The following is a 23367-nucleotide window of genomic DNA, read 5'->3' on the forward strand; positions in this document are numbered from 1 at the left end:
TTTTAATACATAGAAGTAGGGTAACATCTATATGTACCATCACAATACATTGTGAGGGATTTATCCTCTAAGATTAAAATACAACTTTTTAAAAAGAGTGCAATACTGAATAAAGGGCAGTAACTGCCAAGAAAATGAACAAAGCTTCATTCACCAGCCATACTTGAGAGAATTTACCTTTTACTAAATAGCACAGTAGTATGCAATACCACCAGATTCAGAAAAAACAAAGAGGAAGAAACCTTAAGTTGATTTTAGAAAATATTTTTAAATTCTTTATGCAGGCAACACCTTTCTCCTTCTCCACTTATTTCCACCTCAAATGCAACAATATCAGACTAAGAGTCACGTTACTCTAGGTCAAGGTTATAAATATGGTAACTGTAGGAAAGAGTCATTACTATCTGAGCAGTTGCCTCTACTGATTAGGTTTTTATCAATACCTCTGTAGTAGCAGATGAGTCTAATGTTAGCATTGCGGTACACAGTAATATTGCTAATCAAGAGAACAAAACATACTTTACAGTGTATTCATCAGGGAGGCATCTTTCAAACAAACTGTGCTGCAATAGAAACCTTCAGGGACTTCTGCAGAAACCACCAGAAAAACACTTACTTCTCTCAGTTTCTCACAGTTCTTGGCTTCTGATACTTTCCAGATTCCTAGATATCAGAGTTCTCTTCATGCAGGGCACAGCATTTTTTAATAAGTGTCCTAACAAAAAAACTGTGGAACCAAGCCTAAGCATTCTCTTGGGTTAATCAGTTTAAGTGTAAACTTAAAATTAAACACTGACAAGTGTTCAGTTCTTCAAACATTTTAAATAGTTGAGGTATGAAATTAAAGTCCCAGTCCACAACATGATACACTCTGAGTGTTTTATATCACTCTCTCCCTGCATCTCCTCCACAGCTCTTCACCTGCCTAACACTTTTCTATGAGAATTGTTTTTATTATATCAAAATTGGAAAAGTACATGACCCACAGGCACATTAGACCACTGAGCGCCATGGAGAGAGTTCAAGGACAACACAAGAGTGCATGCGCCTGCAAGTAATCAACCAAAAATATTCAAGAGTATTAAGACCTTCAAGAAAAGCATTTGCTCAGCGGACAACCTATTTCTAACTTGTCTTTCTACTGAAAGGATAGCTTTGCTGATCATTAACCATTTTGGAATAATCTGCTTCATAACCCTTTCTCTCGGATGCTTTTTTCAATCAGAAAAATATCAAAGCTAGTAGTTTTCCCCTCTTACTTTTCTCTCTCCTTATTTCAAGGCATGAAACATAGCACGAACAGTACTTTATTTCAGTGTTCCTTTCTTACATCAGTCTCCTTACAAAAAAAAAGGCTCCACTAAAAAAGAAGCATATTCTGAAGTTACTCTGCATATAAACAGAGTAAAACTGATGGAATTTATATTTGGTTCAATCTTATGAGAGCGCTTCAACACTCCATTCTCTACAAGCAACCCCATTTTAGCACTTCAAAGAGTCACAAGTATACTCAAGGTTAAAACTCAACACTTGACAAAGAGCGCAGACCACTTCAGAGCTGAAGTCTGATCAATTCTGCTGTTAGCTTACCAAGTGGTAAATGGACTTTGAAGGTAGCCCTGAACAGGAAGGCTCCTATATAAGATAGGGGGGTTTCTTCCAGCCTGGAGGAAATAACGAGCCTTCCTACAAAAGAGTGAACTAATAGCAGAGCATGCTAAAAGGACTTCTAGGAGGAGGTCTCAAAATGCAGACAGGAAAGGACAGCAGAGATCTACAAACATTTGCTTATAGAAGGCTCTTGAGCATGAAACCTAGGAAAGAAACAGGTTTCTCAGAAGCTCAGACAGAGGCAGCAGGAAAACTCAAGGGTGGATTCAACCAGACAGGAGTCAGAAACTGGCTGTTTGTTTTATTAAGCTATGCGCTTTTTCTGCAGCGGACATGGGAGGTAGCACTAAAAAAAAAAAAAGCAAACGCACAAAAAACCCCCAAACCCATTTTGTTATTTCACAGAAGGACAAGTTATTTCAGAAGCACAAGAATTAGTGCATTCAAATAAGGGAGACAGGAAGGGCTACTCAGAGGAGGAATATGAAGACTTGGAATGGTGATACATCTCTCTTTTGGTCACATTTCACTTCCTCCTCTGAACATCTATAACCTTGGTTTCTACAGCACACAACTTGTTTCCACAAAAATAGTTTTATATGTATATATGTGTATACACATACATACCCAGTATACAGTTATATCTTTACTACCTCAAAAAGAGACAGCTTAAAATAAATTATCAAGTCTATTCCATGGAATATTTCAGAACACAAAAAAGTCCTGTAACTTCTTCCAGATCCAGCAATATTAACATGCACACATCTGCTATCATGTCTTTCATTTAGGATACAGCACACACAACAACTGTTGGAAAGCTAACTAGCAGGCTCTCTTTCAGTACCCCAAGAGACATCAAGAGTTGGCAGAAGAAAGATTGCACACCATTGGCAAAAGTTGCTTTCATGCCTCTTCTATTGAAGGGTTATCACCATGAAAAAGGTGAGTTTGATTTCATTATATTTCTTGCATCTAATGGTGTCCACCACTTAAATGCACACCACCACCATATTCTGAAGCAAAGCACAGTACATTCAAGCAAAGCCTAATGACCACTAAAAAAAGAAAACATTAACATCTTTTTAATGCTGTTATAACATATTTCACAGTATTCATGTGTATTTATTAAGACTGGGTTATACTTTAAAATGTAAAAAAAAAAAAAAAAGAAATCAATATCAAGGGTTTTATCTTCCCGTCTTACCCAAAATAGAAATATAACAGCCTCATAAAACAGAGTAAATATCAGCATTTTCAGAGGTGGTATTACTTGAAGAGCAATATAACGTCTGTGCCTTGAACTACCCTTTTAAAAGCTCACTTCTGTAGAAGTGGAAAACAGCCAGATATACACACACACTCTAATGGCTTTAGAATGGGTTTATTTTAAAGGAAAACAAAGGAAGACAGTACTGCAATCCCATTGAGATCCAATATAAAGCAGGAACTTCATTTCTATGGAGCTCAACTTCCAGGAGTGTACTTTGGATCTGTCTTTCCTCATTTGCAAAAAAGTGAATTTGGATAATTTATGTTAAAAGTTGCTAGACACATTCATGTATTTTTAAAGAGAATAATGTGCTTTCACTCCAGATACACTCAAACTTATAAAAGGCAACTTATATTCTTGTTTGGAGCATAATAAGCAAGAAAGGAAATTAATACTATTACATAAAAGTAAATCCCAACATCAAAAGTAAACTGCAGAGTTGAGGCATGAAAGCATGTTTGAACTTTTTACTTAAAAAAGGACAGACTATTCTTCTCAGGCACAGTCCTTATTTGTGGGGGCATCTTGCTCATTCTCTTTTTAACGAGTGGCTTCCCACCAGACCAGGATTACATTTGAAAGCCTACAGTGAGCTGGGTAAAGGCCATCTCAGTACATGTCCCCCACCACTAGCACAGACTCAGTTTTGGAAGAAAGATTTATTATCCCTGAAGAGAACTGTGGTCCCCGGGGGGGGGGGGAAAACACCCCACACCACAAAAAACACACCTATGAAAATGGTAATGCTGAAAGGAAGCACATTCTCAGCAGAGAGCTACCTCAAATGGCTGGCCCTTGCTTTGAGAAGTAGGTAAGCTCCAACCTTCTTCAGAAGTCTTCACATTTCTCCTCAGTTTTATCACTCTTCTTTCCAAGCAACAGAAATGGCACAGTAATAGTGAAGAAGGGAAAAGGGGCCAGGTATGAGTGTCTCAACTAACTAAACATCTAAGGGCTTGCACTTCAATTTTTATGTCTCAGGACACAGGGGTACCCCACATTTAGGTTTCTTCTTCTGTAATAGCTTTGGTCTCCTTTACCTTGTATACCCCACTGTTTCTGTTCACTCCTTTTGTAGTCTCAACCAGTCTGCATACTTTTCTTTTGCATTTGAACAAAGATGAAAGAGCACTTTCGCATGTTCAGTTGTGCACTCAAAGTATCAACCACACTTGCTTCACACACTTTCCCCTTCCACTGAAGTTGTAGCTACACCAATAAACATTGTCATCTTTAAATACTTATAAATCACAAGGGAAACTCATGTTCCCATGAGAGCTGATAGACATGCCTAACAATCTTAAAAAATAAATAAATAAAAAAAGACAGCTCCATTGCTAAGACTTTCAAGCAGACAATTCATGCTTTTCAGAAAAATATTTACAAAACAAGCTCTCCTAAAATTGAGTCAGCTGAAACACGGAGCAACAGAAGCATTTTCCAACTTGTACTACAGTACCATCTTGAAGATTCACCACCTTCAGCCATAAAAGTGGGATTACTTAGATTTTTATCATGCTTAAAATCCACCTACACCATTTATGTCTTAACTAAACTGAGACCATTACTCCTGCCATCTATGTATCAAACCAAACAAACCCAATCTTGTTATATGTGCAACATTTCATAAATAATTTAGAATGGCAATTTCGCTTCCTTTAGATCAGAACTTCAGCCTGTTGAGAACAAGAAATCTTTACCATTCTTATTAAATATTTACTATATGGCTGTTCTGGCATCATCACAAGAAGCACTGCATACAAATGTTATGCATTAGAAAAATAAAAAAGCTACATCTAAAACATTTAAAAGATGCTGGCAAGCAGACAATAGCTCGGAAAGGCAAATAAAGCTGACAGCCTAACTTTCACTGCTGATTCTTTCCAGGACAAAAAACAGCCACACAAGACAGCTTAACCCTTTGCTTTAAAGTTAACATGCATCAAGTAGTTTTCCATAAAATAGCCATTTTAACTACCTGGAAAAAAAAAAAAAGTAAAAACATTTTTCGTGAAGCAAAAAAGACAATAAACTTGTTTCCGCATTGTCCTGGTTCCAGCAAGGATGGGGTTAATTTCCCCAAGGAGCCGGCAGGGGAGGCAGGTATTCCATACCACGTGACCCATGCCCAGCTATAAGAGGCGCTAGCCGGGGAGAGAGGGGCAGTCGCCCCTCGGGGGTGGGCTGCAGCGGTGCGGGTCCAGTCGGCGCGCTTCGCGGCGGTACTGTAATCGCGTTCTTATATTCCTTTTTCGGTGTTATTGTTTTTCTTTCTTCTTCCCTTTGGCTGTTCTGTTAAATTACACTATTTCAACCCACGAGTTTTGCCTTTTTTCTGCCGATTTTTCCCACGGCTGTAGGAGTCGAGCACGCAGCTGCATGGTTCTTTGTTGCTGGCTGAGGCCAAACCACAACACCCATACAGCTTTCCATCAGTGTATGTTATAAACTTTGACAGGTCACAAGTGTTTACCAACTTCAGGTATGCAATGAAAGTATATCTATCCCCCCTCTGCCTGGAACATTTCTACATTCAGAAAAACAAATCTAATAGATCTAACCAGGACTGTGACATCCACAGGATAGCCCGTAAGTTGATGCAGAATTCAGCGGCCTTAAAGTAACACACAGTCTTCAGTATCCCATCCCCTGGCACAGAAGGAAAGCTTCAACATTGTCAAATCTATTGTTTTAGACTGTTTGGCCAAGCTTTTACATAGTTGTCCTGGTAGTAGTCATATTGCAACTTTCAGATTTAAAAGCAAAACTGCCTATCCCAATCGACAGAGCTACAGCTTGCACTGCAGCAATAACCACCACAATGGCTGGTTTCTGGCAGGACTCAGCACACACTAATGCAACAATTTCTTCAAGTGAGTCTCCAGTAAGAGGCCAAAGGAACATGCTTCCCTCAGCCACTTGCTCTCTACAAAACTGTTAGAAGACAATATTAAGCATCAGAATCTCCTGCAAACCACATGCCTGTGATAATAAGCTTCCAGATTTAAGTTTTGTTTAAAATGAAGCAGTAGCAACCAGTGCCCTTCACAAAAAACCTCCCAGCCTAAATAAGCACCAGATCATTATTTAGATAAACAAAAATCTTCCAAAACAGATCCAGACAAGACCAAAATAATGCTGGCTGGGACTGTTTTCAGGTGATTCTCCCAGGTACAAAGCTTGCTTTCTAGCTAGTAGGCCAGGCTAAAGTTTCAAGGCCTTCAGGCTCAGAACAGCAAGGCACCTATTTCAAAAGCTGCCTTTATTTTGTAACATCTTTCCTAGCAACAAGCAACCCGGCTGCACACTGACCATTCTGCAATCCATTTCTCTGAGAGCAGAGGTTGAACACGCTAACATTTCCCCATTGTAAAGAATGCAGAAGCCCTGAGCTACCGTAAGGTAATAGCTACCATGCTCAGCACCAGCTCTCAATCCTCTTCTGCTGCCAGTCTGAATTGTCACTTTCAAATACATCAGACAGACACCCACTAAATCAGGAACTGCACTTCTTCCTAGCACAGCCTGCCAAGACAACTGCACTGGTTTCTGTACTAATGACTTGAGAAAGTACTAAAATAAAGTTTTGGCATCGACGTCCACCAAAAGAAGGAAGGTACTCCCATCATTACTGGAGATAGTTATCAATTGTGTTTTTCTTTTTAGTATAAGAGAGTTATGCAAAAATGTATTTAGTAACCTAATATGGCATAACCCATTCAGTCATATGCTTCAGCTCAGTTTGAGGGAGATAACAAAAGCACATTTTGTTGGCTGTAGTTTTCCAAGCACCAAAGGCAGTTGGATCTTCAAAGGAAGGGAGGGTCAATTTATCCCTCCTGCATAAGGCCACCACACAGCAACAGCTGATTTAGCTCAGCTGGGGGATCAGATGACCCAGATCACACTGTTGGGAAGGAGGGAGGCAATTTCTCTGTTAGGCTAGGAGAATTCACTTGGACTTCACTATGCCATTTCCTATATCTTCTCAAAAGGGATTCATATAAGAAGATAGACAAGCTAGGGCAAAGAACCCCAGAGAAACCCTACTGGTGTAAGAATACAGGCTAAAGGAGGATACAAACCAGGAGACCTGAGCAGAAAGATACCTATAAGAAAGGCTTTTCAGAAGAGACAGGAACCATAGTAAAATTAGCTGAGGCCCTGGAAAAGGATGCATCTAGGCTTAAAGACCAGTATATTATTCTGAAATAGCGCATGGAAGAACAGAACATCCCAAACCACCTGCAGATGAAGCAAAGCTGGACAAATAGTGCTTTAGTAAGCCATGTAAGGCTGTTAGAGATGATCCAGAGAAAGTGTTGTATATGTTCTGATATCAGTTATAGCCAGAGTCCAGGATCAGTATTTAAGCCTTTTCAGGAACATCTCCAGTGTTTTAAAGGGCTGCTGCAAACAGACTGCACACTTGTGAACTGTGCAAGGTGAGACCAGATATTTTAACACATTTGCTAATGAAAATAAACATTTTTAGTGAAGAGCAACACCTCAGTTCTTTTATGTAAGTGGATGGAAAGGCTGAGCCCAGTATGGAATGAGTATCATTAATCCCCTCAGAAGGCTTCTTCAAAGAGATGAAGAAAAATCTTCCTCGTGGAGTAGTCTGCCAAAGCTTCCAGATGCTCTTCTAGAACCTGCATCTTTTAAGAGTGCATGCCACAATTTAAACCACTTCACCTGATAAAAAAAAAAAGGCAAAGTGAATCTAAGAACAAGTTCCAATCAGAAGAAGGAAAGCTGACTTAATTTGCCAATTTAGTGGTCAAGTTCTAAATAAAAGTTCCAGCAAGCTTCAGTTGACCACATAAGCAGAGAACAGAGAAATATTTATAGCTTGCTCTCCCCTCAGCCACCAGCTCAGAAACCACAGAAGGACACATTACAACACATGACTTCAAGCACGTGATATCAAGTGTTCAAGCTTCTCTTTCAGCCAAGGACTCCCTCTCTTCTATGGAATATTCTTTCACCTTCCTTTTCTTTTTGCTATCTTAAAACAGAAACAGAAAATCATTGTACTAACATGCCCCAAACTATTTTAAGAAAACATATGGCAGGTACACTGAGATCAAAGGGGTTTTACTTCCATACTTCCCATCCAAACAGTCAAATAATCCTCACCACCTTTTACTCAACTTAAGGTCTCAGAACCTTTCCAAAACTCTTGTCAGCTCTTAACCCAGTAAGAAGTCCCTCAAGTAGAGCTTACAGGCTATTATCGGGATCCCGTTATTTTTTTTTTTTTTTCCACAGTAATGATATTGAATAAATAAATCTGTTTACACAGACATCCAGAGTTGATGCTCTTTTCTATCTTCTTTCTCTCAGCCCCACATTCCCCAAACTGGACACATATGTAGTTTCAACACCCCAATGCAGCTCCGTAACTTCTCAGAGCACATGCACCCACAGTCAGTGCTCCACAGTGACACAACTATCTTGTCAAGAAAGCTGAGACCAGCCAGCTTAAGTCCCAAGGGCACAAGCATTTTCACACTTTCTGTTACTAAGTAAAGTCTAGTAGCTTTTCTGTTGCACTCTCTCAGATCACACTTACACACCAGCAGCTTCCAAATTAAATTATAGACATTTAGCCTCTTTAGGCCCAGGAGAAGAGTTCCCCATGCACAGCTCCCTACCCAGCTAGCTACTCCTTACCATCCTCTTTCAAAAAGGCTAGGACTTCCTCAGATGATATGAATATCTGAATTAAGGAACATGAATCAGTCAAGCTTAACAGATTACTTAGTAGTTTGAGAAAATCCCTTTTTTTGTTTGTTTTTTTTCTTTAATGGAGAAAGGTTTCAGAATCGTCACATGAGCAATTAAAGCCAGTAGGGAGTGATGACTATAACTGGATATAGGCTGACTGCAATAACTTTAACTGGAACAACAGAAGCCAGGAAAAATACTTTAAACTGCTCAGGTCTACAGGTATTAAAGCCTCAGCTCTGCCTACAGTAGTTTTCACTGAGCAAATGTACACAGGGAAGTTGCTGTGAACCTCTATTATGGCAATCTTAAAGCATGAATGAATAAACACATCAAGCGGTATAATTACTGCTCAGAATAGCAACCTGTTGAGTCTGTAAGTTATCACTTTAAGATGTTACGCAGCTTTATCCACAGAGCCTGTTTTAAACTAGGATGTGTTATTATTACCACCTGCTCAGAGATGAAAACCAAGATGGCTACAAGAGAGGCAAGGGAATATTTTCTCCTTTAAATTAACACTAAGTAGAAGTCAACAGTTCTTATTTTAGAATCAGAATAATGCAGGTTAGAAGGGATCTCTCCAGATCATCTGGTCACTTCTTACAGAAAGAGTTGAAAACCATGAAGCATTTTCAGACTAGTCTGACATTAACAAATGTTTTGTTGCCTATTTTAGAAATGCCAAGCTTAAATAATTACTTTCAGAATTAATTCATTCCAAATATCCTTAGTGAAACAGATAACGTGCACCTCGGTTTTTAAGCATTTGACACTGGCCTTCACACTAAACCAAAGAAACTTTTCTTTACCAGTCTCCCACAGTTGTCTGTGAAAGGGTTAAAGGTGCTATAGGCTTTCATAATCTTCACAAAGGATTCCTGTGCTGGCTAGCATCCTTATTTCAATAAAACATGTTCTAATACACACATGGGAAGAAATGCTAAGCATATAATGGCTGTTCCATTTTCCCTCAAGTCACTATGGTTTGATTGCACTTAGAACTTTGAGAAGGTCGAGCCACATGACATGCGAGTGCTACAAGAGAGTGCACATCACACGATTAGTTTGGGGAGGAAAGGCTGGAGTTATTTCCTGGTTGGTTGGTTTGTTTTTAAGTAACATTCCCTTCAGTGTGTAGCCGCCTAAACGCTTCTCTTCGTTTCATAAATTGTAAGGCTTCCTGACATTTATATAAAAGTGTTACCTCCCACTCCTCTCCCAATTACTCCTTTTCTGATGCCAGATGCTACCTACAAAACAAGCCAGCATTCCATGCATGTCAGCAACTTGTTAAATCAGCCCTGACTCATCAGTAGTCACTCTGGGATGTCACTCCATCCCAGTTAGAAGCTCTATCTAGAATTTGGACACTTCGCAGCACTCTTTTCCTCACAGTGAAACTTGCTACAAAACCCAGAGCAACAGTTTACCTTTCAGGAATGCACCCACATATACTCATTGCCCAATGGTTTGTCACCCAGAGTGAAGTAAAACAGATTTTTCTATCAGCAAGCCAACAGCACATCAAAAAAAAAAAAAAAAAGGGTGGGGGTAGAACAAACCAGTTGTTACTGCCAGAGTCCCTTCTGACAGCTCTTTTAAGATTACAAGAGCTATATGCTGCTGCATCAGCCTGCTGCACAATTCTGCTTTGGTGTTTTTTTTTGGGTTTTTTTTTTGTTTTTTTTTTTTTTTTTTTTTTTTTTACATACTATAAGAAACTGAAGAGAAGTCCAGATCACACCTTTAATCAGTTTAAGGAAGAAGTGACATGATACAGCTGCCTGCAGCAGCACCACAAACATGCTTTTCCACTCCTATGCTGATCTAACCACCCAGCAGCAGGTGGGAAGCTCCCTATGCTTGAGTCCAGGGGCTGCAAAGACCACACTTCTGCTTTTTCCCTGTGGATCTGCAAGACACATATGAATTTGATGGCAAAAACCGCAGTGGCACTTTTTCTCCTCATCATAATGCTCTTCAGCTAAAAGCCATGTAACCAAGCAGCTGCTATTCTGCAGCAGAAAGCAGTCATTATGAGCAAAATGAAGTGGTCCGACTGGGGGCAGAGGGTGAATGCAAGAAGAAAAGCCAATGCTACAGTCTTACTAGCCTTAAAGGTTTAGAAATATTTGCAGTTGTCTCAGTGAATGACTCAACTACAACCAGGACTCAACCAAACTTTGTTCGGCTTTGTGTCACCATTTTTAACACAGAAAAAAAGCAAACGCATGTGATTATTTTCAGTTTAAAATACCTTATAATTTGTTACATGCAAGAAAATAGCAAAGGAATACTGATATTTTAATTCTACGTATCCAGTGGAAATCTAGCCTTAAGTAATTTTTTAAATATATTTTTAAAAAAAAAACCCTTTTTTTAATAAGTATGCTGACTTAAAAGTTCTTTGAACAAGTTACAGAAGATACCATTAATGGAGTAAAAATGCTCAAGGTAACCTTTTCACTTCTTAGGAAATAAGTCAGGGGTTTAAGAACCTCCCTTTAAGAAAAAAAAAAAAAAAATAAAAGTAAGCCTTTCAAATTTGAGAGCTCCTGGGCTGAAAGAGGCAGGAAATGCAAAACCACAATGCAGATTGCCCTTTATAAACCTGTGTTTATAGCTGCTCATGTTCACTGTGCGCTGCTTCACACAAGCATGTGAAGCTTTCCTATTGCTTCTATATCATTACGGCCATTAAGTATGGAAGTTTAACCTCCTTATGTCACACAAAAAGTTACAGCATCAAGAAGTCAATGTATTCATGAATCATGTTAAAGTGATCATGCAGTTCAGGGTTGAGGACAGAGTTTGTTGGGGTTTTTTTCTTCCATTTTCCCTTCACTTCTCTCCCCTCCAATGCCAATACACAGGCACCTTCTACAAATTAGGCCACCTGGTCACCTGACAACTATAAATAGTAAACAGTCAGTTAACACTATTTAAGAGATTAACAAAACTCCAGTATTCGTAGGTGAAGTTATGATAAACCTGTGTGCTAGTTTCAGGTGTTTTTTTTTTTTCTTAATCTTAGAAGGTGAAAGAATTTTGTAGTTGTGCTCAATGACAATTAAACAAGGTTCTTAGCTTCAACCCACCTGCCCCCATCCTCCCCACTATGATATTAAAAACCAGACATATATTTAAGTGGCTATATATCTGTTGTACATAGGATAAACATTCCTGCAAAGAGCTTAAAGTCAACAAGAAAGAGGGGATTTGTTTAGAACACCTAGAACTGCTTTAGTTTAAGATAGCCAGGAATTGGTTGAAAAGCTGGTACAAAAGGATAAAGACACTAGGTATTCTTAAAAATGAGATAGTATAAGATATTTTAAAATCTATATATTGGATTTTAAACATTAGATTAATTTGTCAATGTTTGTAATAATTGAGGTTACTCGAGAAATCTGATTTTAAGCCTAGATGAACAGAAGGCTGTCATTAGAGTTAAGCTTTCCAGAGTTCATACTGGTGGTCAGGAGGCTAGAATGTGAAAGACTTAAGATAACTGTTAAGATCACGCTTACTGTTAATGCAATTCCACTGATAAATCAAAGAAAAGAAAACTACACATAATTTACTACAAAGGCATTGCAACTATCCTGTAACACACAGAACATCAATGAACAACAGCATTTCCATACATTCCATGTTTACAAAGAAAATGCTGAGCATTAAACTACAGAAAAGCACTAACATTAATCAATCAAAATCTGCTTATAGTATAAGAAGTCTTTTTGACCAAAACAAAATGTCCAGCCTGAACTTACTTACATTATATTTCTGCTAACATCAGCATAAAAGTTAATTATTCTTTTATTTATGACTTGTTCAATAAACTGTTTTAAGCCTACCTTTGCAGTATTCTCCCTCATACATATCATATTTCACATAATGAAAGAGTCTGTTTCTACATAGGCACATTTTATAGTAAGATTAAACGGCAGCCTGGTTTTTAAGAGCTTTCATGGCAGTTAAATTTTAAATAATGTCTTCTCCTTCTGAACAACAACAACAAAGTATCACAGAATAACCAGGACATGAATTTTCCCAACGTTTCCTCCACATTCGTTATACTCTACCCAAAGCGCATCCAGTGATTGATATGCCATTTCTGTTACTCAACAGTAAAGTTTGATACTAGGTCCATCTATACAGCTAAAGTCACAGTGATAGCCTAAGAGGCACCAGGATTAAAACATCTGTAGATAGAAGGCATGCAAAGGCATAGAGTCAAGCCAAAGCCATAGGCAAAGACACCAGATGTATTTTAATAGAAGACCACAACTCTCCATGAGGTCAGCTTTGGGACCCCAGAGCCAAACACTCCACTCATTCAGGAAGCACTGTTCATGCCACTCTGAGAAATTACAGTTTATTCAACTTCAAGCTGCCTCATGAATAACATGAAATAAACAGACCAGCTTTTTCTGGACCACCCTTCTTCAGGTGTACTCTCATCCAAAAATAAAATTAGATTGAAGTCTCTAGACTAGTGTTCTACAGGAAACAAAACTAAAGAAACTACAATTATCAATAACCTACTTACAACTACTAGTTACAAACTTAAAATTGCAAAAGCAATTTCTCAGAGGCAAGTGCAATTCAACTATCTTATCTGTAGTTTGGCAATGTACTACCCTTCATGGAAATCAGTCAGTTCAATCATTTACAGGATGGATTTGGCAGCCAAACCTTCTCCAAAACACACACAGCCATTTTTTCCTCCTCACATTAATCATTATACAGTCTTATGCACATCACACACCTTCCAACAACAGTAGTATTTTTTCATGGTTTTATTTTGTAATGACCTCCTGACAAGTATAACAGTTTAACGTTAGCTATCAAATGCCACTATTGATTTAGATCCACCTCAAGAGAATCCACTTATAACTTAAGTCACTCATAACAAATATACAGGCATAGGTAATGGATACTAGTGTTTGTACAACAACTCATTAATAGTACTTTGAAAAGATGTGAAGGGCTTTGTAAAACACTAAGCGTGAACTGCAAGTTGCTAATGCAATTCAGATAACAAGAAATCCATTTCAGTTCATCTACAACTCTACTTCACAATCTAAATTAGAAGCATTAGAGACAAAAAACTACTCGGTAAACAGTTCAATTCTTTCCCTCTCCTCAATTCATCCACACAATTCTCTCCAGACAAGTACTTCACACACTTTTTTTTTTGCATATAACTATTTTGATTATTAACATTAATTTTGCAAAACTTTATTGGCACATCATCAGATGTGCTTTTCAGATGATTTCACAACATCCTATCTTAGTGGTGAAGTAGAGGAAGAGCCTAATTGTCCTTAATCCTCTATTTAAAATAGGTTAGATGAAATCCTCTTTTGACTGAAGCAAAGAGATTAGTCAGTGCCACCAGGAAAAAGAAACACTATTCCCCCCCTCACCCTGCCCAGTATCTAGATGAGTTTAATTTGTTTCCTTCATTAATCATTAACCAGTCTACTATTTCAAAAAGGGAAATGAGTCTGCAGGGAAGAGCAGAATAAATGGAAAAGTGTTGCTACAAAATCTCCAAATTGTAAGCTTTCATACTTGTAGTAACCGCCACAATAACGTAAATAAAAACAAGCATCCCAGAACACTGTTTTACAGTACACCTCAGTAACCAGACATAAGAGCTAGTGTGAAGGCCCCCTCTTTTTTTTTTTTTTTAATACTAATACACATCTGGATCCCTGGTAAATCTTGGCATAATTCTTGATATTGCCAATTGAAGTTAATACAGTTTCAGGAAGTACACATGCATGCATCAGCATGTGAATGGATGTGCATGTATGCAGATGGAGGAACAAAGGGGGAAATCGGGGGTAGCAGAAGGAGAAGCAGTGTAGAACACTTAAGTAACAAGAAAAAAAACAACCCTAAGACACAGTCATTATAGGCTTATGTCTACATCCAGTTTTCTTCCTGTGACATTACTATTTTATTACCTGAAAGCATTAAACTACCCTTACAACACCTCTCTATGGACAACCTGGGTAATACTCTCATCCCTGTCCTAAGGAAAGATGAATGCACAGAGAACTTAACATCTAGATCCACAAAGATATTTAGGTGCTTTATCAGCCTGTGGTCTTCTGTGATGTTCCAAACAAACTCTCCAGCCACTGGCTCATCTCAGTCTCCTAGAATAATTCAGGCTAGGCTGCCAGTTTCTTCCTAGAAAGAGTGCATTTTTAATGCAGTGTCACAAATACTCACTTACAAAATTAAAATCAAAGTTAAATTGAAAAAAAACAAAACAAAACACTTTTCATGATGACTCAGACTGTGTTTGTGCCACAGGCTTCTCAGTGTCATTACTGAGAGGGAATTAAAAAAAAAAAAAACAAACAAACTACTGGTGTCTGTATGAAATAAGAATCCTTGGTTTGCCTTGTCTACCTGCAGCTGTTGCCATGGCAATTATAGCAGAGAAGATAATAGCATTCCAGTGTCATTCTGCCTCACAGTTCAGGATAAACTTCAACTGAAACGTCCCTTGACAATTATACAAATAGAAATACTACATTATCCTGTGTAATGGTAAACCAGTACAATAAGAAGCATTATTCTGGAAAAATATAATCTCACTAAAAGACTTACATGAGGCAGGTTATTTTGCCCACTAAAAATCCAGCAAAGTTGAATCCAGTTGCATAACAGGTGCTAAAACATCTGTTCAGTCTTTTCTGTGGCACAGTTTTCCCTTAGTTCCATCTCCCTACCACACCTGCACATGACATGGAGGAGGCATCTCACTGTCAATCAGATTGCAGCTCCTCAAGAAACACAACTGTTTTCTAGTCACACTTAAACTCAGTTAGATTAAACAAGTTTATTATCCCTAGCTCGACAGCACAAACAGTAGCCAGCTATGATATGTGTGGAATGTTTTACTTAGAAAACAGTAACTGGGCTTACAAGTGTTTCTGTTTTAAAAAGCGGACTCATTAGAAAATCCCATTCCACCTCACCACTTTTCTTGTTTCAATTACTACTGTATGACAGGAGCAAAGAACGAATGAGAAACAGTGATCAGAGATGTTAAGCTATAAATGTGCTATGTTGTACCTTGCCCTCTTCCACTCCCAAAAACAACTTTGAAAAGGCTTTCTGCTTTCAGTATTGATACTCTGTGGTGCTTTAGAAAAGGCATAAAAGTAGAACTATATTAAATACTTTAAAAAAATAATCAAAAAACATGCTATCAAAGGACAAAAGCAACTATGCAGTTCTCATCTCAGAAGAGACAAGCATTTTTGATGCTAAAAATGGCAAGGTTAAGAGTTCTTGATCTATTTTAAGTCACTGAAATATTTCTACAATTTAGATGCTCCAAAAGCAATGTTTTCTACTATCAGAGAGCATCTGATGAGCGTAGATGAGCAATATTTTGTAGTCAATAGCAACCAGCTTGTAATACATACTCTAGCTTCCTTTAAATGAGCTGTTTTACATACACAGTGTCCTATTTTCACTTATTTATTCTCAAAAGAAAAGGAAAACATGTTTTTCTTGTGTAAATTAGTTAATTGATGGGGTAGGGGGAAAGGAAAAACAAAGCCCATGGAATTCTCCATGCTTACTGCTCATCAGCAATAAATAAATAATTGATGGGGGAAGGGAGAGCATCGGGGGTTTTTTTTTTTGAGCCTCAGATTATACTGAAACATCTTAAGAGTACATTATAAAACCAGAATGAACAAAACAAGAGTCACTACTAGTACACAAGAGAGAGATCTGCAGAAGTGCCAAATCCTGTGAGCTACACTGAACGTTCAGCAGAATTAACTTCTGAGGTAAGTAAAGCTTTCAAACTTTGCCTTTTTTAAATGATGGGCTAAAAAGCATGCAGGCAGCACACCATGCAGACTCTTCCCTTACCACCAAAAAAAAAGGCAATTAGGAGAACAACAAGGCAATGGTGCTTGGAGAAAACAGGAATTCAGAAGCTACCCATGCTGTTAGACAACTACCTGAAAGGAGGTTACAGAGAGGTGGGGGTCAGTCTACTTTCCCCAAGTAATAAGCAATAGGACAAGAGGAAATGGCCTCAAGTTACACCAGGGGAGGTTTAGATTGGATATTAGGAAAAATTTCTTCACAGAAAGGGTTATGAAACATTAGAACAGGCTGCCCAGGGAAGTGGTGGAATCACCAACCCTAGAGAAGGTAGACTGGTGCTTAGGAACATGGTTTAGTGGTGGGTTTTTTGGCAGTGTTAGGTTGATGGGTGGACTCAATCTTAAAGGTCCCTTCCAACCTAGATGATCCTATGATTCTGTCTTCTGATTCTGATATGCAACAGAAGCATCTGAGCTTTCAAGAAAACATTGTGACACACTGACTTCCACAAGAGATAACAAAAACGCATTACATACCAGGTATACACACAAACACTTCAGAAACACAAGTTAGTAATTGCTGACTTGTGAAGACAGGCATAGCCCCTATTGAGAAAACATTTTTTACAGTCAGAATAGTTTGCAGGCAAAGAGTCAGAATATAAATACATTTACATGACATTTAAAACAGCTTAAGACTTTGTCAAATTATATCCCTGGAATTAAAAACAAACAGAAAAATAAACCACAAACTTTTTGACTTAAAGTGACAGCTAGGAAGAAAACCATGTTTATCTTAACAGGCACCCTGACTAAGAAACATCTAGACAAATACTAGTTTGATACCAGTCTGCAAGGGTGTATAGAAAGCTGAATGACTGTGAACAAGAGTAATAACTGGAATGCAATTGTATCCTCATATGTATTAACTGAACTTAGATTGAAAACAGTAGGTCATCTGAAATGCTTCATAAACAGACTGTTGTTTTAGACACAAATAATTCCAGAGCACCGATGTTTACCACTATCTCCAACTTTCAGGTCAAAGCACTTACCAACCTTTGCTGTAGCAAAGCTAGGTAAATGGAAAAAAACCCTGAAGCTCAATATTCATTTATTTCAACTAAGGCTACATACACAAGTAAAATACTTAGGAAATCTAATTAGAAAACAGTTTTAGAATTGTACTGCCAACAGAAACAATGAAATTGTCTAAACATATGACCAAAAAGCCACAGGCTGCCACAGAATTTAACAGAGAACTTGCTAAAAACCCTTAATATAACTTCCTGGTTAGGCCAGTCAATCACCTTCTCAAAATATGATTAAAGTTGACCCACTTCTATAAAAGTGAAAAATAAAGCATCCATTTGTAAACTTATTTATTCCAACCTCCCAAAAAAGGGGGTTGGTTGTTTTTGTGGTTTTTTTGTTGTTGTTGTTGTTTGTTTTGGTTTTTTTTTTTAGAAACATCTGCAGAACTAATAGGCCAGAAACTTCCCAGAGGCCAGAAACTTCCCAGAGGCCAGAGCTGTAATAAATCACTGTTCCTTCTGGAAGCGAATCTTATCTGCTGCTACACACATTTAGAGATATTTATATAGGCAACAAACACTTAACATCCAGATTTGTAATCCTGAAGTAGCAGAAGAACATGAAAGAGGAAAAGCAATAAAGTGGAAAGATCTCTAAATATACTACATAATACAGGCAAAACAGTTCAGTAATACAGACCTCTGACCCAGCAGTATTTATTGTACAACCCAAAGCCATCAACCTGGGCAGGAGCATTTACTGATGGAGGCCAGCTGTCTTACAGATACAGAACAGACTGCCACCATAGGCTGCAAGATGTTTAGCAACCATTTAGTGTCCAAACATATGCTAAAGACTGACATTTTTCAGATTGGCCAGATACATTCAAATCCACATTCAGCCATAAACAGCCATTGTGAATATACAAGAGACATATGTACCTGTTTTATTAAGTAAATGTTCATTTTATGAAAGATGTAATCAAGACTTGTTTTAAGATTATTAGCCATCTCTTGACTATAAAGAGGAAGAACTTCAGATGTCCGGAGATCAGCAAGAAATAAGTTACCAGAGAAAACTAATGTAACTGCAGTTGTATGGGGAAAACACATTGCTTAATGATATCCAGAGTGTCCCAAATAATCTAACTGTAAAACAGAAGCTGATCTTGTATGCACATGGTTTTAATTATCCTTGTATGTTTGTTTTTCCCCTAAATAGTGTACTGCTTAACATTAAGCTAACAAGTTCCTCTCATTACTGAGCACACAGCAGGCTCTGCATGTCACTTACAGGACAGCACACACTAATTCCGTATTCTCAGGCTATTTGGCTGCCCTCCCTGTGGTAGCACACATCCTCTGGGGAACGCACAAACAATCCAAGACAAAGACAGAGAAGCATGTTGTCTGATGCAAAAGCAACATCCAGAAAAAGAGGTTCTATTTTATGAGTATGTGACAAACAGTATAGCCCCACCAAGGCAATTTTCATGCTACCCCCACATAGCTATTATTTCCATTATTTGGGAAAGTAAATTAAACAATACAGTTGTCAAAACCGACCTTATTTATCTCATTGTAGAAGGCTTATTCAGATTCTGTGGTTCCACATATTGGAAAAGCTGCATATAAAGATGTTTCTATTTCATTACTTAAAGATGCCTCTCCTATAGCTCATACAGTTCGAGGCAATAAAATATACAGAATAATCTCACTAGACGCAGTTAAGAAAAGTTACATTGCTGTATTTCAGCTTGAAGGATCACAAAACATTTGGAATACTACATTGAACTTCATGTCAGCTACACTACAGTGAAAAAAACACCTTTTATATAGAAAGCTATTCTTTACCAACAGTCCTATAAATTCTGTATGGCTGCAGTAATGCTAAGAGAAAATAAGAGCTGAAGTAAAAAAAAAAAAAAAAAAACAAAGAAATTTGCAGGATGGATATAAAGAGGCAGAATAACAGAATGTCAAATTAGAAATTTAATAAGAGAAAGACATCACCGCCTCTATCCTTCTAAGAGGCTATACCATCTCTTGGTGGAGAGATATGAAATACAATATGACTAGCATGCTGAACATGTATCCTATTCAGCCCATGTCACTGAACTGTTCCAATGCCTGGAAGATACTCAATACAGGTAAAACAGCAGACAAATATTTGAAAATGCTAACCAGGAAACTGACTTCAATTTGTACTGACAGCAGCCAGTCACCGTTAGGCTTCCATAGGGCCTTGGACATATGTGCTATTTTGCATTGCTTCAGGACAGTGACTGCAACAGGGCAATCTTCACAATCAGGACAAGAGCTCTGGTATTTAACTTATGCTTTTGTGTCCTACACCACGTAGTATGGGGAAAGAAAAGAAAAGATGCAAAACTCTTAGAAAGCATCCTTCTAGAAGTCTCCATTAGTATAACACATAGCAACTGTTTGTTATCCCAAGATCACACCGTACCACTTGTAAGAGCCCCCAGCTACCTTAACATCTCCAGCCTGCATCAGCCAGGGTTCTCAGGATAATCCAGAGACCAGCCTGCTCTGGGAAGGTCCTGCAGCTGAACAAGTCCGGGACACAACTTGCAGAACAAAAATTCATAGTTCTAGGACCTCGATCATTGAATAGTTTCTGTATAATTTTTAACTAAACTCAAGCTTGAGCTTACTTTAATACAAGCACAAGATGTACCTATCCTCTCTGACTCTCCCTCAGAAGTATCACTACTTTGTCTCCCTTAGCAAAAAGCAGCTTAGGCAGAGGCAAGCACATCTACACTTCGAGGCGTAGCTGGTATGTATAGAGCTCGGGTGAACAACTATGGAGCGATAGGTCTGATGTGTATCTGCTACTCATGTACAGCGGTCAGTTTCAGGCCCAGCATTCAAACTATTAATTTTCATTTTCAGTGCTGTAGCTGTACAAAAATAGCTGAACCATGGACATAAAGAAAAACAAAAAAACCCCACACAAAACACAGGCATCAGCTTGCCAGATCTTAATGGCCTGAAATGAACATAAATTTACTTACAGCAGCTTTTCTCAAAATGATCTTTCCTTGGCAAAAAGGATTTAAAATTAAGAAACTGAAGGAATGCAAAAGAACAAGAAGCAACAGGTAAAAATATACAAGGCAGCCTGGAACGGCTAGGCAGTTATCTAGACATAGCGTATTGGCATACATACAATACAGAAAGTAGTGTGATCTAGGAAATAGGAATACTTCCTCACATGGGATATAATAATGTTTCATTTAGCTATTAGCAGTGCAGGAGGGTGATGACAGCCCACAACTTAAAAGCTCAAGTGCCTTATTTTCAGCATACTGTCTTCTCATGTACTACTTCATCTTGTAAAATAACTGCCATACTTACTCTCAAGCCTGTTTCTTTCATATCTGATGCTTATGCCTACTTTGAAAGGGAGGTTAGCAACAATGTTATGCAGAAGAGATTTGAAAACCACAGTATGCTCTGTGCACAATGAATGCGCTATTTTGCACACAAAAAAATATCTTAAACTGAATCCAATAATTAGATAAGCACTGACAGATCACTATACCTAAACTGATCCTACTTGCTTCCAAACAGAGCACAGCACAGTTCACCTGAGCTTTGCATATCCACAGAGACTTCTGCTCCCCTTAAACCTCATTATATTTTGAGCGTTCTCCTTCTTCCCTCAGGGCAACTTTCTAAGGATCCATATACACATAGCTGCTTTCAGCACTCACCTCTCCATTCTCTCCTCAACCCACAGAATAATGTGAGCAATCAAAAAAATTCAGTCATTTTTTACCTCTGCCATTTTTCTTTGCCCATATGTAAAGAAGAGAGTTCAGCCTGTATTATGTAGGGATAGCTCTTGACAGGCACAAAACTAAGTGTATTTACTTTTACTTGGTCAGACCACGAAAGTGTCCTCACTTACAGTACTTCCTGCATGGGAGGAAAAGCTGTATGTATTTGGAAATTCCAATATTTTCAGAATCTCTTATACACCCAAAAGCAGAAATCTGCAGTTTCCTGGTATTGGTGGTCCACGACCTTTGTATTGTATAAGTCTCCACTTACTGGCATTCCATCAATTTACTAAAACTTTTATCCTGAACATTTGTGAGGGGTTCAGCAAAACTGGATTTGTACTCACTAACACAGCTCAACCTACACTTGGATCTACTCTAATGCACTACTGATTTGCTCTTTCAGACAGTGTGGGTGGGGGAAAACATGCTGACCAACAAGCAAGATAAACTCTCTTTTCCCAAAGCACACCAAGTTTAGTGTGTTTGAATCTTACCATGCACACCTACAAAAACTTGGGACTATTCCAACCATTCATCAGTGTAAATTGGACAACTCCACAAAACGCAGCTTGACTGACACAATATGACAAGGAGAAAGAAAAAAAAAAAAGGAGAGAAAAAAAACAACCTCGAGTTTTTATCTGCCCTGATAACTACGTCTATCATCACACTGTAAATTACAGTGCTTTGAACTTAGGTCAACCCGTTCTGGTTTAGCGAAGGACGGCCCCGCAGCCAGCTACCCGGGGAGAGAGGGCTGCAGGGAACCCGTGAACAACCGCTGCACCCTCCGTTCACACGGAAAATCACGTGCGGCGGCCCCCAAGGCTCCCCCAGCCGCCGGGCCAGTCACGGGACCGCCAACCAAACTCCTGACCGAGCCCCTTTCTACGAGCCCGGGGCCACAGCGCGGTGCGTCCCCCCCGCAGAAGCTCGCACGACCCCTAGTTGGCAGCCCCGCAGCCGCCCGGTGAGGCGGTGGGGGCTCTCCCAAGCCTCTGGGGTACGAGCTGCGCTTCGAGGGATTAGCCCCGGAGAGGGCTTCCTCAGAGGCGGCTCTAGGGCTGGCGGGGGCCCCGCCGGGACGGGGCCCAACCGGCGGTACTCACATATCGGCTCACGAGGGTCCGCAGGAGGCTGCAATCCATGGCGGGCGAGCGGCCGCCGCTCCCCAGACACTCAGGACCGCGCCACCGGGTGCTCGCCGGTGCCGCCGGGCTCCCTGGCTCGCCTCACTTTCCACATGCAGGGAGCCGCGCTCACCCCACCGCACCGCCGTCACCCCGGCCCGGCGCTCGCCGCCGTCCGCGGCTATGCCATGTGCTGGCCGCCGCCGCTGCGGTGCGGCGCCCTGCGGCCCCTCATGCCCCTCGGTGTCGCCGCCACACTTTTCGCGGAAGGGAACCGGAGAGAAAAACCGCCGCTGCCGAGTCGGCCGCCCCCGTGAAGCGCTCGTCCGGCTCCCGCCCCCCCACGCGGGCCGCCCAGAGCTTTATCCAGCGGGCGGGGGCAGAGAGGAAGGCCGCCCTCGTGCCGCTCCCCCTCCACGCGCGCGGACCCGCCCGGTACCGGCCCGGCTCGCGCCGCTCCCGCTTTGATCTCGTCGGGCGGCCCCGGCGCGCGCACGTCACGCGGGGCGGGCGGGCATGCGCGCGCCGGCATCCCTGCCTCACCCCCCCCCCTCCCAACTCTTTTTCTCCACACACGGCGCCGCGCGCGGCTGCTGGGGTGGTGTCCTCTGGGTGCTCGTCGTCGTTAACGGTTGTTAACGGCTCCTCAGTTGGGGGCTGCCCGCGCCGGTGGCTGGCGTGGAGGCGAGCGGAGCGGGGATAAAACCTTTTGAGAGGCGAAAAGAGTTTAAAGAAACTTCCCCCCTACCCCGCCGCCACCTGCCCCCAGTAGTCCCCGGCCCCCGCCCCGGCCCCGCTCTCTGCTGCGGGTCGCGGTGGAGAGCAACGCGGGACGGGCGCCCCACGCGAAGGGAGAGGGGGAAGGTGAGGAGGCAGAGAGTAAGAGGGAGCGGCCGC

General features: G+C 40.2%; 1 protein-coding gene across 2 annotated transcripts in view; it reads right to left on the reverse strand.

Moving 5' to 3' along the window:
- Positions 1-22488, reverse strand: part of ATP11A (ATPase phospholipid transporting 11A) — a gene marked incomplete at both ends in the record, with an annotated part of 129490 nt that extends 107002 nt beyond the window's left edge. For both annotated transcript variants that reach the window (XM_082498482.1, XM_082498483.1), the window contains one exon: positions 22450-22488. In XM_082498482.1, coding sequence (XP_082354608.1) covers positions 22450-22488 — 39 coding nt within the window. The remainder of the gene's footprint in view (positions 1-22449) is intronic.
- Positions 22489-23367: the final 879 nt, after the last annotated feature.

This window comes from Vanellus vanellus, assembly GCF_965231255.1.
Source record: "Vanellus vanellus genome assembly, chromosome: 1".
Taxonomy (NCBI): domain Eukaryota; kingdom Metazoa; phylum Chordata; class Aves; order Charadriiformes; family Charadriidae; genus Vanellus; species Vanellus vanellus.